Genomic DNA, 18,112 nt, shown 5'->3' with positions numbered 1-18,112 from the left:
GAACTCAATTCAGTTGAACTCAGCTTAACATCAAAATGCAGCCTAATAAAAATAAATTTAAAAAGAAGAAAATGCAAAGGATTTCATCAAACTTACCGTTCAATCTTATCGTTAATACATTTTTATTTTTTTACTTAACGATTAAGATTAATGAAGTGATTATTAATAAATTATATATTTTTTGTTTTTCTCTTAATGATAATAATGTCAAAAAAAATACTTGAAAACAAAAAGAAAAAAGAACAACAACAACAACAACAAATTTATAACTAGAGTTACGCCCATCGGTAAATGCTAGGCGGCATGCTAGCACCATCCTTAAAAATAAGTCTATTGATATGGTCTGTGTTAGGTTAAATTTATTTTATAATAAAATTAATTTTATAATGTAACATTAGTTAAACTGTTAAAGGTTCAACCATGGATCCAAAAGTTATAGAACTGTTGGATACTAATTTGATTAATCTTTTAATCTTCAGGATCATAATATTCTACCATACTTTCGAATCCGATATCCACAGTGGCCCACTCTATCAACACTATCCCGATGGTAGCCATTTTCTTTTTAACGGCTTCACTCATCTATCAATATTCAATAACTTAACACTAATGCTCATATATAGTATCAAAACATTTTAATCTAATCTATAGGTCACCCATTCCATGACTTGAACTCATGACATTGTCTCTGCTATGATACCAATTAGATGAAAATTATATCTTTATAGTGAATGTTATGCTCATGTGCAGCACGTGGAGACAGTTTCCGTTAGATTTAACGCTGCTGGTAGACAGAATGAGCACATTGGTAAGTTTTGAAAGTAAGCGGGTCCACTTTAATGCAATTATTAGTTTCGGGAGTACATTGTGAATTGAATGAAAGTTTTAGGGACAAAGTGTAATTATCTCATTCTTTTAATATTATTGTACATTCAAATTTAACAAATAATCAGCCATTTTATATAGTAGTTATTCTATTTTTAATTCGGTATATAGAGTATATAATTCACATTATTTAAATAATATGATTTAATTTTTAATTTTTAATTTTTAATATTTAAAATTTAAATTTATTTTTTAAATTAATTTATATCATATAAATATTTATTAAAGTGTATTCTACCATAGATTTGATAAATAAATTTATTTTTATATAACTGTGCGTAGATATTTTAATTTTATTTAATAAGAAGGGTTATATATGGTTGACCTTCCAATAATTATTGACAGTATTGACAGAATCTCCATTGCACAAAATCAGGAAAATCACTGCCATATTAACATCATCTTGATTTCATAAAATTAGTCATAACATTGTATTTGTAACTTCTTTTCATACTTAATCAGTTACCATAGATAGCCTAGACCTTGTACCTATTTATTAGATTATTCTTCCATTGTAAAAAGTAAGTTCAAGAAATACAAAGTTTACAATTTTAACATGGTATCAAAGTAAACGATCCTTTCTTCCAACACCTCAATGGCTTCCCCTTCCAACCCTTCTTTTTCCTCTTACATTCTTCACCCTTCAGATTCCCTTAGCCTTATTCTAGTCTCTTGTCTCCTTACAGGAGATAACTTCTCCAAATGGCAAAAAGTCACGACTTGCACTCTAAATGTCAAAAACAAACTCAGTTTTGTTAATGGTAAACGATCATTTCTTCTAACTCAGTTTTGTTCACCCGCTCTAAGGGATTGAATCCCTAATTTTGCACAATGTCTATTTTGTCCCTCTATTTACTTTTAATTTCCTTTCTATCCCTTAGCTTACTGCTAATAATTCTTGCCTTGTTTCTTTCTCTTATACTAATTGTTTTTTTTTCAGGACCTATTTTGTCCCTCTATTTACTTTTAATTTCCTTTCTATCCCTTAGCTTACTGCTAATAATTCTTGCCTTGTTTCTTTCTCTTATACTAATTGTTTTTTTTTCAGGACCCATACTCGACGAAGCTGATTAGAGCGGGTGAACATTGTAATGGACTTTATGTGTATTGGTCCGAACCCATTACGACCTTTTCTACTCAGATCACTGCTAATAAGATCCTATGACACCAATGCCTAGGTCACCCTTCCCGCTTAAATATTCCTAGTCTTTTTAATCATAATTCTTGTGTTATTTTTTATTGTGATGTTTGTTCTCATTCTAAGCACACTAGATTTCCTTTTCTTTCACATGGTAATAAAAATATTTTTGCGTTTAATTGCATTTTTTGTGGTATATGGGGTGGTTATCATATTTCCTCACTTTGTAGTACTCATTAATTTCTTACAATTGTTGATGATTTTTCACGCACCACTTGGATCTATCTCATGCGACATAAATCTGAAGCTTATACTCATCTCATGCATTTTTCTGCACTTATCCAAAATTATTTCAACACCATTATTAAATTAATAAGAACTGGTAATGGACAAGAACTTCTTTCCCACAAATTTCAAAATTATCTCTGTGACCACGGCATCATTCATGAACGTACATGTGTTGAAACTCCACAACAAAATGGTGTTGCGGAGCGCAAACACCGACACCTCCTGAATGTCGCTCATAGTCTCCGATTTCAAGCACACTTACCTCTAAATTTTGGGGTGACTGTGTTCTCATCACTACTTATCTCATTAATCACACCCCGAGTCGCATTCTCAAAAATAAATCCCCTTTTGAACTTCTTTTTGACACCCCACCCAGCTATGCTCACTTATGCATGTTCGGGTGTTTTTGTTATGCTCAAATCCTCCATGCTTCCTGCGAAAAATTTTCTCAACGTATCTCTAAATGTATCTTTCTCGGCTATCCCGATACTTATAAGGCATACAAGATTTGCAATCTCGACACCCAGGTCGTCTTCTATTCTCGTGATGTCACTTTTCATGAACAAATATTTCCATTCCAGGATACTTTTGATCTCACAGATACATCTCTCCCTATTATTCATTTCCTTGTTCCTGAACTCATATTACCATTATCTTCTCCTCCTACCTCCACTAATATTCCCGACCCACCCCTTCTAACATCTTCTCTCTCTCTCTCTCTCTCTCTCTCTCTCTCTCTCTCTTCTGGTTGCACCACTACTTGACCAGCATATCTTCATGATTATGTTTACCCAACCATACACATGGAGCCCATTGCATACTCATCGGCTGCTTCAACCTCAGGTACTACTCATCCTTTATCTGATTCTCTTTCTTATTCTCGCTTCTCACCTTCTCATCTTGCTTTTTTAATTGCCTTCACCACTTCTGTTGAAGCCTCACGTTATTCCACTATTGTTCGCCACTTTCATTGGCATGAAGCTATGTCTACTGAACTTCGTGCTCTTGAAGAAAATTCTACATGGACGCTGAGCCACTTCCTCCTGGTAAGATACCCATTGGCTGTAAATGGATTTTTAAAACTATACTCAAAGCCGACAGTTCTATCGAGTGGTACAATGCTCGGCTAGTTGCCAAGGGTTGCACTCAAGTTAAAAGCCTTGACTATCATGAGACTTTTGCTCTGGTTGCCAAAATAACCATTGTCTGATGGTTATTGGCGGTCACTGCTACCAAAAATTGGATTATTCATCAACTTGACGTCAACAATGTCTTTTTGCACGGCGATCTTGATGAAGAAGTCTACATGAACTCACCATATGGATACTGTCCTAAGGGGAAGACTTGTGTATGTCGGCTTAGAAAATCACTCTATGACCTCAAGCAAACCTCCAAAACTGGTTTTTTAAACTAACCACTATGCTTCTTGATGCAAGTTTTCATCAATCTCAGGTAGATCATTCTTTATTTACTCTTGTCACCTAGACTAGCATCACTATTATTCTTGTTTATGTTGATGACATCTTGGTTGCTGGTAACGACATCTCTCAGATCGAGGCTTTCAAGAGAATTCTCTCCACCCATTTCAAAACTAAAGATCTCGGTCATCTCAAATATTTTCTTGGCCTCGAAGTTGCTTGTTCTCAAAAAGGCATATTCCTCAATTAGCACAAGTATGCCCTTGATATTCTCTCTAATAGTGGCCAACTTGGTGCACGGATTGCTCACTTTTCTAACAATTAATTATTGCATATAAATAAATAACTGAAGAAATTGTCAGAAATATTTAGTTCAGAATAATGAACATAAGAAAAGGGAACAATGAATATAAAAAGACATACCTGTGAAACTGGAGAGCCAAGGGTCAAATTTAGAACCCAGAGCGGAGAAACAGATTTTTGAATGTTGTAACGGGAGCACTCTATTTATAGTAGGGAACGAAGCGGCAAGCGGTGAAAGCTGCGAACAGGAAAAACAAAATCAGAATGTGATAAGATCAAAACTGTAGGAAATAAAAAAGATGAATATGATTTCTATACGTAGCAGAAAGCGGTGGAAGTGGTGGAAAATACTAAAAACAAAAATCAAAATCTGATAAAAGTAAAACAGCTCAGATTAGAGAAAAAAAAATATTCTTATACAAAGCGGTGGGAAGACGGGAGAAAAAAAGTCTAGAATCTTATAGAAGCTCGCACAAACGGGCGGTTACGGGAAAAAAATAAAGCAGTTATAAAAATGGAAACGAAAGCTATAGACGGCCAAAAAATAAAAAGAAGGATAAAACTGTAAAATTGAGAACATAAGAAAACAGAAATCAAGGATAGAATGGAAAAACAAATATAAAAGTAGGGTGATCCAGGCAAAAAAGTATTGTACGACAGAAATTGAAGGACAGTAACGAAAAATGAATAGAAAAGTAGGGGCAAAATCGAGAAAAATAGTGGATGACACCTGCCTTCATATTGGCACTTATTATATATAAGATATATATATATATATATATATATATATTGCATGTTACTAGGAAATAGTTCACAAGTCATAAAAAAAAAAAAAAAAAACCTCAGTACATGTTTGTGCACATACTAATATAGAAGTCAAACATCTAATAAATCAAAATATCAGCCAATTCAATACTTAATGTATTTGTTCTCATTGATAATTGGGGATCAAGGCTCAACAACATAAAAACACATGGTGGGAAAACACCCTGGTATATTATATTTTAACTTCTATTATTATATTTTGAGCATTTTCTCTATGAGAAAATTGTGAAAAGATTTCTGAGCAAAAAAACCCACTAGAAAACACCCTGGTATGATTTTGTTGTTACTTTTTCAGAATATAATGATAGCCAATTAATAATTATTCTCTCTATCAAAAAATGCCAATGGAAACCCAAAATTAAACAATAAGCATCCAAGACGAGTCACAAATGGAGATACATCAACACATCATTTTTCTCTAATTAGAAACAAAGATAGGGTGAGTCAATATTAACTGCATATTTTCTATTATTTTTTGAGGTCCGAGGCAATAGTTCAAGATATATATGAAATATGTGGAAAATGATAAATATTAAACTCATTAAGGTAATTGGGAAATACATGCAGTTTATAAGATATTATATCTCAATAAGGTATAGTGCAGCTAGCACAAAAGTACTAGAAGCCCACATCTCATGTAATGAACACACTTTAGTACCACATTGGTTATTAACGAAATCAATATATAACAATTAAACCAAATCAATGTATAAAATCAATAGAAATACCCAAATCAATTTATAACAACATGCAACAAAATTAAACCAAGTCAGTGTATATCAATTAAACCAAATCGGTGTATAAGAGAAACAAAACTAAACCAAATCGGTGTATGAGAGAAACAAAACTAAACCAAATCAATGTATAACAACAACAAAATTACACAAATCAGTATATAACTACAACAAAATTAAACCAAATCAGTGTATAAGAGCAACAAAATTCTACCAAATCAATGTATAACAGCAAAACAATTTAACCAAATATGTGTTAGCACGGGAACCTTACAAGGCTCGAAGAGAGAGAGAGAGAGGCTCAAAGGGGGTTAGGAAGGGGCTCAAAGCACTGAAGATGGTGAGAAAGATTGAGATTGAAGGTTTCGGGAGTGGGGGTGGGGGGGTGGCTTCGTCTGGGAGACTGAGGGTTTCTAAGGTTTCAGGGTTAGAGAATGAAGGGACTGGGTGAGGGTGGGGGGGCTGGGCAGAGAAGGGAGAGTGAGGGTGGTGGGCTTTCGTCTGGTTGAGGGAGAAATATTTCTTCGTAGAGAGGGAGAGTAATTTTGGTGGAAGGCTGTCTGGGTGAATGAGAAATGCAGACAGAGAGGGAGAATGAGGGATCGGGCTTCGTCTGGGTTAGGAAGAATGGTTTCTTCGCAGAGAGGGAGAAGGGCTTCGTTTGCAGTTTGGGTGAGAGAGAGTCAAAATCGTGACACAATTTTCGAATCGGGTTTGCCACGTCAAGTGTGTGTCGTGCAATTTGAAAACGGAAGGTTGAGTAGAGTTTTTCTTTTAACAATAATTATGATTGGATGGATTGGATGGATGGTAGGCTAGAGGCAGTGAGCGATCCTTGCTAGTTGCTAGCTAGGTTTTATGGCGGCTTGAAATTGGCAAACTGCCATACACTGAAAACGACGCAACAAAGCAAATTGGCACACCGTGACCATGCTGGAATTGGCAGTGACGTGGTATCCACGTTAAGATAAAATTATTTATTCGTTGTCTTTATTTTTATTTTTATCAAAATGATTATTTTATATTAAAATAAATATATTTTCAGGCAAATAATTATTTTTATTATGGATATTCATTTTCCTACCAAAATATCTGGCTGCAGGGACTCTCATGAAGGATGGTAATAATAATTATTCAAATTATAAACAGAAGGATTGAGTTCACATGAGTGTTAGCTGATCATCCACCTCTATCTCACCTTAAGTTCTTCTTCTTCTTCTTCAGTCTTTGAGGCCTGTACGTGATAATGGCAGATCAAGTTATTCTACTGAATTCCTCGATGAGCGCGTTTGGGATGAGGGTAAGAATTGCGTTGATTGAGAAGGGGATCAAGTATGAGGACAGTGAGGAAGACTTGAACAACAAGAGCGATCTGCTTCTCAAAATGAACCCGGTTCACAAGAAGATCCCAACTCTAATTCACAAGGGGAAATCGGTTTGTGAATCCCTCATCATTGTTCAGTACATAGATGAGGTTTGGAATGATAGGTCTCCATTGCTGCCCTCCGATCCTTACCAGAGAGCGCAAGCTAGGTTCTGGGCTGATTTTGTCGATAAGAAGGCATTCACGATTTCATTGGATTGATTTATTTTCTATTACAGTTTAATTTATTTGAAAATTTTGATTGAGCTAATTTAGCATCGTTACCTTTCAGCAAAAGATTTATCTTTACTGTTTCGAATAGATTCTCTTGTTAGTTGAGCTTGAGTTATCCATTTAGTTCCCTAATAAATTCTGATAGTCTTGACTTCTTTCTAGTATGAGAAAACTGAAGAGATACTCAATACTCTCCTCCTCCTCCATCTGTTTTGTACCATATGAAAAGTATTATTAACGTAAATGGGTGCAAAATTGTAGGTGTTTGAGATTACAAAGAGAATACTATGGAGCAGAAAAGGAGAAGAACAGGAGGCAGCAAATAAGGAGTTCTTTGAGACCTTCGAGATATTGGAGGGGGAGCTGGGAGACGGACCTTATTTTCAGGCTGAAACATTTGGATTTGTTGACATTTCTCTCATTACTCTCTGCAGTTGGTTCCATGTCTTGGAGATGTTTGGAAAATTCAGCATGGAGGCTAAGTTTCCCAAGATTATTGCATGGGAAAAGAGGTGCACGCAGAGGGAGAGTGTCGCCAATAGTCTTCCTGATCCGAAGAAGGTCTATGAGTTTGTGATGGAGAGGAGGAAGGGGCATGGCCTGGAATAGATTATTGTTTTGGCCAATTAGAGTGTTGAAGTAGTGCATGTTTGCATGGTTATGGTCTGGTTATGTCAAAAGAGGCATGGAACGTGGATTATCTTTGAATAAGTACGCTAAATATTACATGAGATTGTTGCTTTCTAACAAAGGAATGATCATCATTTTATCTATTTTTTTCTTTGTTTAGGAACTTTTGAACTCGCACTTTATGGCCTCGGTTACAAAAATGAGATCAGATGAGATGAAAAATAAGTAAATAGTAAAAATATAGTTTGTGAATAGTAAAGAAGACTTTAGGTTTGTTTCCGTCCTATCATGGTTTAAAGTTAAGGCAACTGGGGAATAGCCAGCCATGTAGAGTTCTTAAAGAAGCTTAAAAGAGAAAAACTAATAAAAAGGGATTTAAAAATAAGCCTACTAATATGGTGTATGCTAGGTTAAATTTATTTTATAATAAAATTAATTTTATAATTTAACATTGGTTAAAGACTCAACCATAGAACCAAAAGTTATAGAAATGTTGGATACTAATTTGGTGAAGTTTTTAATTCTCAGGATTATAACATTCTACCACGCTTCCGAATTCGACATCCACTGTGGCCCATTCTACTGACACTGACCTGATAGTAGCCATTTTTTTTTTAGCAGCTTCACTCATTTATCAATATTCAATGACTTAACATTATACTCATACATAATACCAAAGCATTTTAATCTAATCTATAGGTCGCCCCCTCCATGACTTGAACCCGTGATATGGTCTCTGCTCTGATATAAATTGTTAAAGAGTGCCCAACCATTGATCCAAAATCCCTAAGACTGTTGGATACTAATTTTGTTAAGCATTTAACTCTCAAGATCATAATAACGTACCACATCAAGTCACGTTAATTTATAAATTTATTTTTGTCATATTTATTTATGATTAAAATATTTCTCAGTTAAAAAACTCATTCAACAAAATTAGAGCCTGGATTTCTAGTAAGTACAGTCGGTCTTGCACTCTTGCTCAAAGTAGCCAGCAAATTTCCTAACATTAAGCATTATGATTTTTTTCTTAAAATAATATTAGAAATTTTAGAGTATTTAAGTATCACGCACTCCTTTATAAAAAAGTGGATAAGTTTGGATTCCATGCGAAAACATTTATTTTTTTAATAATGGACTATACATTTTTTTCAAAAAAAAAAAAAAGTATACGAAACTTAGCACTCTCAATGGATTTTGTATTATATAGAAAATGTAAATTATTTGAAGAATTGCTCTAAAAAGGAGTTTCATCCAATTATGTAAAAAGAATTTTAAAATACAATTAGCTACAGTAACCCGCTACATGTAGTGGGTACTATTCATCCTGTAAAATTTTTATTATTATTGATATTTCATTTACTCCCTCATTTTCTTTTACTTTGACTTTTATCATGTAAGTAAATTCTTTTTATTGTTCATCATTTAAAACACATATATTTCATTTTCTTCTAAAAAATATCTTGAAAGTATTTTTAAACCAATTTTTTCATATTTTGATTTTATTTTTAATTTTTATTTGGCTTATATATTTTTGTTTTATGTGTATAGGACTGAATTATTTTACATTGTATATAAAAACAAATTGTAAATATAAAAAAATATATGGATATTGTAAATTTATTGGTAGAAATGAAATATTTAAAAAGAATATTTAAATGATATAGAGAAAAATTAAATAAGCTGATAAATGACATATTATAAGAGTCAGTATGTAAAATAGAAAAAATAAATTTTAATGATATATTTTAAAAGATAGGATAAAGAATCTATTGAAAGTTCTCTTACATATTTTAAAGTTGTCCGTAATATTAGTCTATTTTTTCTTTCATCAATAAGATATTGCTGTTTAAAGAATGCACATACACCCAAATTATGCATCCATAGTTTCAGGTTATTTGCCTAATTCTTTATTAGAGCAAAGGGTGCAAAATTTTCTGTTGGATGTCAATGCCTTTTGGCACAAATGGCACCGGTTCTAGTTTTTCATGGAGATTGAGATTAGGTTTAGATGTTAACGTGATATCAAAATGATCTGTAAATAATAAGAATAAATAATTTATAAATAATAATAAATTGTTCGGGTTCAATATATCAAAATGATCTGTGAATAATAATAATAAAATAATAAATAATTTATAAATAATAGTAAATTGTCCGGGTTCAATCTCCTACCCTATTACCTAAAATATAAATTAAAATATTACAAAAATGTGATAAACAACAACTTTTTTATTTATTAATAACAAGTTCAATTAATATAATTAATTACCGAAAAGCTCAAGACGGTCTGTATGCAGGGACTTCATGTTTCTATCAAAATTCTTTTAATATTATTGTACATTCAAATTTAATAATTAATATATAACAGATATATTTTCAATTCGGTATAGAGATTATACAATCAACATTAAATGATATAATTTTATTTTTAATATTTAAATTGTAAATTTTATTTTTTAAATTAAATTATATCATACAAATACTTATTAAGTGTATTCTACGTTGAATTTGATAAATATATATATATATATATTTTTATATATAGCCGTGTGTAGATATTTTAATTTTATTTAATAAGAAGGATTATATAAGGTTGACCTTCCAATCATTACGATTTCGTCCCTCGGTAGGGTGGATTGGATGGATGGTAGGCTAGAGGCAGACAGTGCTCCTTGCTAGTCGCTAGCTAGGTTTTATGGCGGCTTGAAATTAGGCAAACTGCCATAAATTAGAAAAGAAAATAACTATTTATATTTGTTGTCGTTATTATTATTATTATCAAAATGATTATTTTATATTAAAATAAATATATTTTCAGGCAAATAATTATTTTTATTATGGATATTCATTTTCCTACCAAAATATCTGGCTGCAGGGACTCTCATGAAGGATGGTAATAATAATTATTCAAATTATAAACAGAAGGATTGAGTTCACATGAGTGTTAGCTGATCATCCACCTCTATCTCACCTTAAGTTCTTCTTCTTCTTCTTCAGTCTTTGAGGCCTGTACGTGATAATGGCAGATCAAGTTATTCTACTGAATTCCTCGATGAGCGCGTTTGGGATGAGGGTAAGAATTGCGTTGATTGAGAAGGGGATCAAGTATGAGCACTGTGAGGAAGACTTGAACAACAAGAGCGATCTGCTTCTCAAAATGAACCCGGTTCACAAGAAGATCCCAACTCTAATTCACAATGGGAAATCGGTTTGTGAATCCCTCATCATTGTTCAGTACATAGATGAGGTTTGGAATGATAGGTCTCCATTGCTGCCCTCCGATCCTTACCAGAGAGCGCAAGCTAGGTTCTGGGCTGATTTTGTCGATAAGAATGTATTCACGATTTCATTGGATTGATTGAGCTTTAGCTTTACCTTTCAGCAAAATATCATTTAGTCAAAAGGAATTTATTATTTATTATTTATTTATTTATCTTTATTGTTTCGAATCGATTCTGATTTGGTTAGTTGAGCTTGAGTTATCCATAATAAATTCTGATGGTCTTTAACTTCTTTCTGGATCCAAAATAAGTATGAGAAAACTGAAGAGATACTCAACACTCTCCTCCTCCATCTATTTTGTACCATATGTGTTGATGTCATGTTTCACCACCTGGGCTGCGTCACGATTCCAAGCCAGCCGGGCCTGCAACAAAGGTGATATGGGTGCCTCGGTAGCACCTGCGGTCACTCTGATGCTAAAGTTAATGGGGATATTCTTGATAATGGAGGATACTAAAATGTAGAAGAGAAATGTAAGATATGATGAGTTTTTTTATCTACCTTCCGCCTGGAGGGAAGGCTAGTTGAGGTCCTACTGCCAGGGTCTATCGTGGTGGAAGTCATCATTTCACTATCCCAGGGCCGCTTTGTCAAATCCTCTCGGCGCATGACGGTCTTTTCATTTAAAACCAGATGGTCCCCAGCTATGGAAGCCCCACTGCCCACATCCCACGATCGTTTGTCTATCACATGCTCATATCGTGGGATCAGGTGATTTACTGGGTGGGGATTGCTTCCTGATAACGGGTTGGGCCTGAGAACCAAATCTTCGGACAGTCAGCTAGGTCACGGGCCTTGTTGGGCTTCCCGGCCTGGGCTCTTTGCCTGCTTCAATTCTCTCCTCGAGTGGCCCGGGGTCTTCATGGCTTGGGCCCGGACCTTCTCTTAAAAGGTCCCCCCTCACAATATGAAAGGTATTATTAACGTAAATGGGTGCAAAATTGTAGGTGCATGAGACTACAAAAGGAGTACTATGGAGCACAAAACGAGAAGAACAGGAGGCAGCAAATAAGTTCTTTGAAACCGTAAAGATATTGGAGGGGGAGCTGGGAGACGGACCTTATTTTCAGGCTGAAACATTTGGATTTGTTGACATTTCTCTCATTACTTTCTGCAGTTGGTTCCATGTCTTGGAGATATTTGGAAAATTCAGTATGGAGGCTAAGTTTCCCAAGATTATTGCATGGGCAAAGAGGTGCATGCAGAGGGAGAGTGTCGCCAAGAGTCTTCCTGATCCGAAGAAGATCTATGAGTTTGTGATGGAGAGGAGGAAGGGGCTTGGCCTGGATTAGAGTATTGTTTTGGCCAATTAGAGTGTTGAAGTACTGCATGTTTGCATGGTTTTGGCCTGGTTATGTCAAAAGAGGCATGTAACGTGGATTATCTTTGAACAAGTATGCTAAATATTACATGAAATTGTTGCTTTCTAACAAAGGAATGATCATCATGTTATCTATTTTTTCTTTGTTTTGGAACTTTTAAACTCGCACTTTATGTCCTCATTTGGTTACACGAATGAGATTGGATGAGATAAAAAATATGTGAATAGTAGAAAGATAGTTTGTAAATAATAGTGAAATTATTTTAGTTAAGATGTTTTATAAGATTTTGAAAAATAAGAGAGAGAAAATTGAATAAAAATATTATAAAATCAAAATATTGTTAGAATATAATTTTTTAATATAATTTTTGTTTTGATATTTGAAAAACTTAAATTGGTTTTTGTGTTTTGTTAGAAAGTTTGATAAAGTTGTAATAATTATATGATATGAGTGGAGACTATTTGTGAAACCAAACGAGTCTATGTCTTCCACATTTAGTCTAAAAAGGCGAATAAAGATAAAAGTATAATTAGAATAGTGCCAGGTACAAACCTCAAATGAGCAAGTCTCATACAAACCCTTATAAAAAAATAAGTTTTACTAATAAATAATATTTTTTTTATAATTTTTTAAGGTGGAGACTACTTTTTTACAAAGATTTATGTAAGGCTTATCTATTTAAAACTTGTACAAATCATTTCTCATTTGAGAATGTACACAGGAAGCATTGTCAGGTAGAGTTTTGATAATTTTTTAAAATAATAGAAAGTTTAAAATATGTTTTGTATGGATATTTATGATAATGTGCATTAAAATGAGAAGTTGTTTGAATAAGAATCGTTTATAAGAGTATTTTGTATTGATATTTGTAAAGATATATAAGTAGATTTGAAAGATAACTTGGATTAAAATTTTAAAGGCATGCATATATTTTGACGGTATATGTATGCTTTTATATAATAATATTTTTTATAACCTTTTACATAATCATTGTTAGCGCTAGAAAAATTGCACAACAAACCAAAAGGAGAGAAAGAGTCATTCTCGACCCACTAATTGACTTGGACCTTGATCGGTGTTGTTTGGAGCCTCTGACAGCATTCTGGTATAGCTGTACGATATTGGTGCGTATGTCTATAGAAGTGAATGGAAAAATAAGTGCAGAGAAAATAAGAGAAGGGACACACAGATTTACGTGATTCGGAATATCGTCTATATCCACGGGCATTTGGAGAGAAAAAATTCACTATAATATACTTGTTTACAGTCTTTCATGACCTCTCATTTCTCACTGTACAAATGTAACTGGAGTTTTTCATATGGAGAAGATGTCTTTCTCGAGAGTAAGAAGAAGAAGATGAAGAAGATCTGTCCCTTGGTCCTCTGGCCCTTTGCTTTTATCTAACTCTTCATTGTGCATACGTGCCTGTAACACCCCATTCCCGTAGACTAGGTGTGTCACGTATTTTTCATGAAAATAAATCCGGCAAGAGATTCATTAATTTCATAATTGAAAAAATAAAAAATAAACTGAAGTAATTTATTATGAAATAAAAGGTCTAATAAAATTGTCTTCCAAAAACATTAAATGAATAAACTGAATAAATTCATGTCATAAAAGACATGTTTTCTTTTAGAAAGTCTGAACTAAAAATAAAATGCTCCTTCTACTCCTGGTCTGCCTGCTCATAATCATCATATTCACCTGGGTGGTTAAAAACATGAAAATAACTAAAATGAGTCGATGACTAAGTAAGAAATCTATCATAACGAAAACGTAATAAACATAAGATTTTCATAAGAACTTTCATGCTGAGCTTAAAATTCATGACTATTCATGCTGATGCTTATACTATGTATGACTGGTTTATCTGAACTAACTGACTGATTTATCTGACTTATCTGACTAGCCAACACACTTAACCCTGTGTGCAAGGTTGTGCACCGGCCCCACATCCCGCTGCAACAAGGGGAACCGCTGATAGTATTCTAGCATACTATGGTGGACCACGACTGAGTTCGTGGCTTGCACACCACCCTGAACTGAACTGCATTGGTACCATGTATCTGAATGGTCATCTTATTAACTGATCTGATCTTATCTTACACTTGAATTTAAGATGGCTTACGTGTCTTATACACATGAGATGCATGACATATTACATACATAAATCATAATTTCTGAATTTAAACATGATGCGGAATGGCATGATCGTATGCTATACTGGATGACATGCTTGCACATGACATGAGCGGTTCATAAATAATGGCTGTCAATGAATTGGCTTAAAATATACATACATATAAGCTAACTGTGATGATCCTAATTTATGATCAATTTACTTACCTCGCTGTGTTTCTTCTTGAATAATACTTCGTAACTTGAGACCTATATACAATAAATAACTATCACTAAATTGTTTGGAAATAAATAAATAAATACTAATATCTTAACTAAATTTGGAATTCTAAAAGATAGTCAAACAAATATTTTGTTTAACACTAAAATCAATCATTCCTAGTATTTAAATTACATAAAATACTAATTTATAATTTAGTAGAAATTCAAATACTCGAGCTATTATACAATAATTCATAAAATTTAAATTCTTAAAATAACTTTCCTTTCTTAACATAATTAAGAAATATTATAAGAAATCTAATAAATTCCATTAAATTCTTAACATAGTAATTTTATTAAATCCTACTAACTTGACATAGGAAATATTAACTAAAATATTAGGCTTAAAGTTATATTTTAAAATATATTTCAAATTCTTTAAACACTTTCTTATAAAATGAACATTTAACTAATATACTTATTTAATTAAAAACTAACCTTTAAAAATATTAAGCTCAATAAAATTTACTAAATCTGTTGTTGGAATAAAAATAAGATCTACTTTAAATTACCTTTCAATTCCTTTAACTATTTTCTTATAAAAATGAGCTCATGACTAATATATTATTTAATAAAAATAAACTCAATCAGGAATATTAAACTCAATAAAAATCACTAAAACAATTATTGAAATGAAATAAGATGAACTCAAATTAAAATACAAGTCCATTAAAGATTATTAAAATCTGAAATAGTTGCAGACTCTAGCCCATAAAAAACATTACTACATGAGCCCAAACAAAAGAAATAGCCCATCATACGTACGCACAAAGGCCTAGGGCCCAACGGCCCATCAAGAAAACTAAGGGTTCTTCTAGAAACATAACACACGGCTAAACCAAAAACATAGAGTTTGAGAGAGAGAATGAGGTCATGCGATGGTCCGAAACTCACCGAGGGAGAGAGGCTAACTCGGCGACCGAAAATGGTCGACGGCGTGACTGGAAACTCTTCTGTGGTGGTGCGACGCCGAAGGAAGTGAACCATGCGGTAGTGCAACCGAGAAAGAGGGAGGAGCACGTGTTGAGCTAGGTGGCTAAGGGTCGTAGGCCAACCGGGATGGAGTACGTGCCACGGGGAAGAGCTGGTCGGCGATTTCTGGCATCGTGGGTGGTGCTCCGACGTCCTAGGGTGATCGGCGGAACAACCTGAACTGGTAGCGTCGAGGTGCTCGGCAAGAGGCCACCGCATGGCGTACGTGTGACAGTGCTTGGAGGTCCTTCTCGTTCATGCATGGTCTGCGCAGTGGAGTCGCTGCGGTGGCTCCGTCGTCGGGTTGTGGCCTTTCCAGTTGCTGCATCTCACTGAGTATTGTCCGGGCAGCTTTTCATGGCATGGGTGCTACTATGTTCCGTGAGTGCAAACAGGGGTGCATTTCGTGCATGACTGAGGCGCAGGGAGGGCTTACCGTGCTGTCCGAGGAGTTGGTTGATCGTCCTAAAGGTTGTCGACGGCGGCGTCGGCATGCTCTAGGCAGAGGGGTTGAGCATACATGGAGGGGAAGGCTTGAGGTTTGCGGCTTGGAGTTTTCTTTCCATCCCGAAGTGATAAGCATAATATAAATATAAATATATATATATATATATATATATATAGGTGATGAATCAAAAGGAAACCTAGAGGAAAAGAGACGTGCATGAGCTGGAAAATGGAACGAGCCTAACGTGGAAACTGACTCCTGACTTCATGGGCTTGGTTGCTATAAAAATATTTCACCTAATTTAATAATATAAATAATAATCCTATTAAAAATAATAAATCTAAAATCTGATAATAATAATAATAATAGCTATATGAAAAAAAATACATAAAACTTATATTATGACCTAAACTTAGGATTGGGTTGTTACAGTACCTGCCTGCCAGGAGGTGACTGGTCCCTTTGCGTGTCTGTCAATGGAGGTCAGGTCTGACCCTTGGTATATCTAAATATCCTCCATTCCCACTTCTTTCTCACACCCTCCTTGCATTTATGGTCACTCTTGTCTCATACTCCCTCCCTCTCCATTTTGTCCTCTAGTGTAGCTTGTATGCTGGGTCTAGCCTTCGGATTGAGTATTTTATCATCCACAATTATATTTTAAATTGACAACATTTCTATAAAAAAGAATATTATTTTTATAAATTATAAAGTGCTATAAAAAGTATAATATGTTCGTCATTTTCTATATCACATATATATTTGTCGATTGCTACTAAAAACTATTTTTTATCATCAATGGTAGTGGAAGCTGGTGTTACTGTTGTGCATGTGGCTGCATGCAATAATCATTGACGGAGGTGAAAGTTGTCCCGTTATTTCATTGGACGGCAGTTTCCAACTTTCCATTAGTATATTTCTTCTATATTATTTTTTAATCTTTTTTCACATGCATTTTTTTAATACTTTTCAATATTTAAAAAAAAATCATAACATCATTAAAAAATATTTTTTTAATTATTAAATAAAAAGAAAATTAAAAAAAAGAATTAGCGCTGGAAGAGTAGCATTAACCTATTTCATTTGTTTGTTTTATTTTTCTTCAAACACTTACGAGGAATTCTTAGATTGCATTTGGATGTTGAGCTGAACTCAGTTGAGTTCAGTTCTTTATGAATAATAGTGAGTTGAATAGTGGATGAAGTTATGTGGAACCCATCTAAACAGTTTAAAGTGTGTTTGGATGTTAAGATGAGTTTAATACTTTTTATGGAAAGTTGAAAAATGTTGTGGGTCTCACGTATAAAGATGTGTTAAGTTGAAAAAAATTGTGGGTCTCACCTGTAAAGAAATTTTGAGTTAAGATGAATTTAGTAATTTGAGAATTAGATGTTTGGATGTTAGACTCAATTTAAAATTAGACTGAACTAAGCTGAGATCAGCTGAGTCTTGCAACCAAACGCAGCCTTAGAAGATAAGAATGTTGAGCCCATCCCTGAAGTACACTATGCACGTTCCAAAAATGAGGTAGAAGATAGTGATTCAACTAATCGAGGGATACTTGACAGCAGATGGATCATCAGAGCTGCGTGTGCTCAACTTCCACAAGGAAAATAAGGCCCCAAAGTTTGATTGAATTGAGATCAATCTAAAGTTGAATCTAACATCCAAACGCCCAACTCCCAACTCACTAAACTCATCTCAACTCAAAACCTTTTTACACGTGAGACCCACAACTTTTTTCAATTTAACACATTTTTATACGAGGACCCACAACATTTTTTAACTTATCATAAATACATCTAAACTTATCTTAACATCTAAACACATCTAAACTCATTTTAGGTGGATCCCACAAAACTCATT

At 34.0% G+C, this 18,112-nt stretch overlaps 2 protein-coding genes across 3 annotated transcripts; both read left to right on the top strand.

Moving 5' to 3' along the window:
• Nucleotides 1-6,714: 6,714 nt before the first annotated feature.
• Nucleotides 6,715-7,943, top strand: LOC108979257 (probable glutathione S-transferase). Of its 2 annotated transcripts, none has more exons than XM_018949901.2 (2): nucleotides 6,715-7,026; nucleotides 7,450-7,943. In XM_018949901.2, the coding sequence occupies exons 1-2, from the start codon at nucleotides 6,838-6,840 to the stop codon at nucleotides 7,795-7,797; spliced, it is 537 nt and encodes a 178-aa protein (XP_018805446.1). In that variant the 5' UTR covers nucleotides 6,715-6,837; the 3' UTR covers nucleotides 7,798-7,943. The 2 variants fall into 2 exon arrangements, with proteins under 2 accessions (XP_018805446.1, XP_035545688.1); XM_035689795.1 differs by having other exon boundaries at nucleotides 6,718-7,152.
• A 2,756-nt stretch (nucleotides 7,944-10,699) lies between these two features.
• On the top strand, nucleotides 10,700-12,514 carry LOC108979255 (glutathione S-transferase U24-like). The gene is made up of 2 exons (XM_018949899.2): nucleotides 10,700-11,155; nucleotides 12,051-12,514. Exons 1-2 carry the CDS (start codon nucleotides 10,841-10,843, stop codon nucleotides 12,393-12,395), a joined length of 660 nt encoding a protein of 219 aa, XP_018805444.2. The 5' UTR covers nucleotides 10,700-10,840; the 3' UTR covers nucleotides 12,396-12,514.
• Nucleotides 12,515-18,112: the final 5,598 nt, after the last annotated feature.

Source organism: Juglans regia, chromosome 4, assembly GCF_001411555.2.
Source record: "Juglans regia cultivar Chandler chromosome 4, Walnut 2.0, whole genome shotgun sequence".
Lineage (NCBI taxonomy): Eukaryota > Viridiplantae > Streptophyta > Magnoliopsida > Fagales > Juglandaceae > Juglans > Juglans regia.
This window is presented reverse-complemented; position numbering and strand designations above follow the sequence as displayed.

Excerpts from the sequence above, each read along its gene's own strand:
- LOC108979257 (XM_035689795.1), top strand. The coding sequence starts at position 6,838 with ATGGCAGATCAAGTTATTCTACTGAATTCCTCGATGAGCGCGTTTGGG. Across the intron at positions 7,153-7,449 it reads CTGATTTTGTCGATAAGAAG|GTGTTTGAGATTACAAAGAG; the intron begins GCATTCACGATT and ends GCAAAATTGTAG.
- LOC108979255 (XM_018949899.2), top strand. The coding sequence starts at position 10,841 with ATGGCAGATCAAGTTATTCTACTGAATTCCTCGATGAGCGCGTTTGGG. Across the intron at positions 11,156-12,050 it reads CTGATTTTGTCGATAAGAAT|GTGCATGAGACTACAAAAGG; the intron begins GTATTCACGATT and ends GCAAAATTGTAG.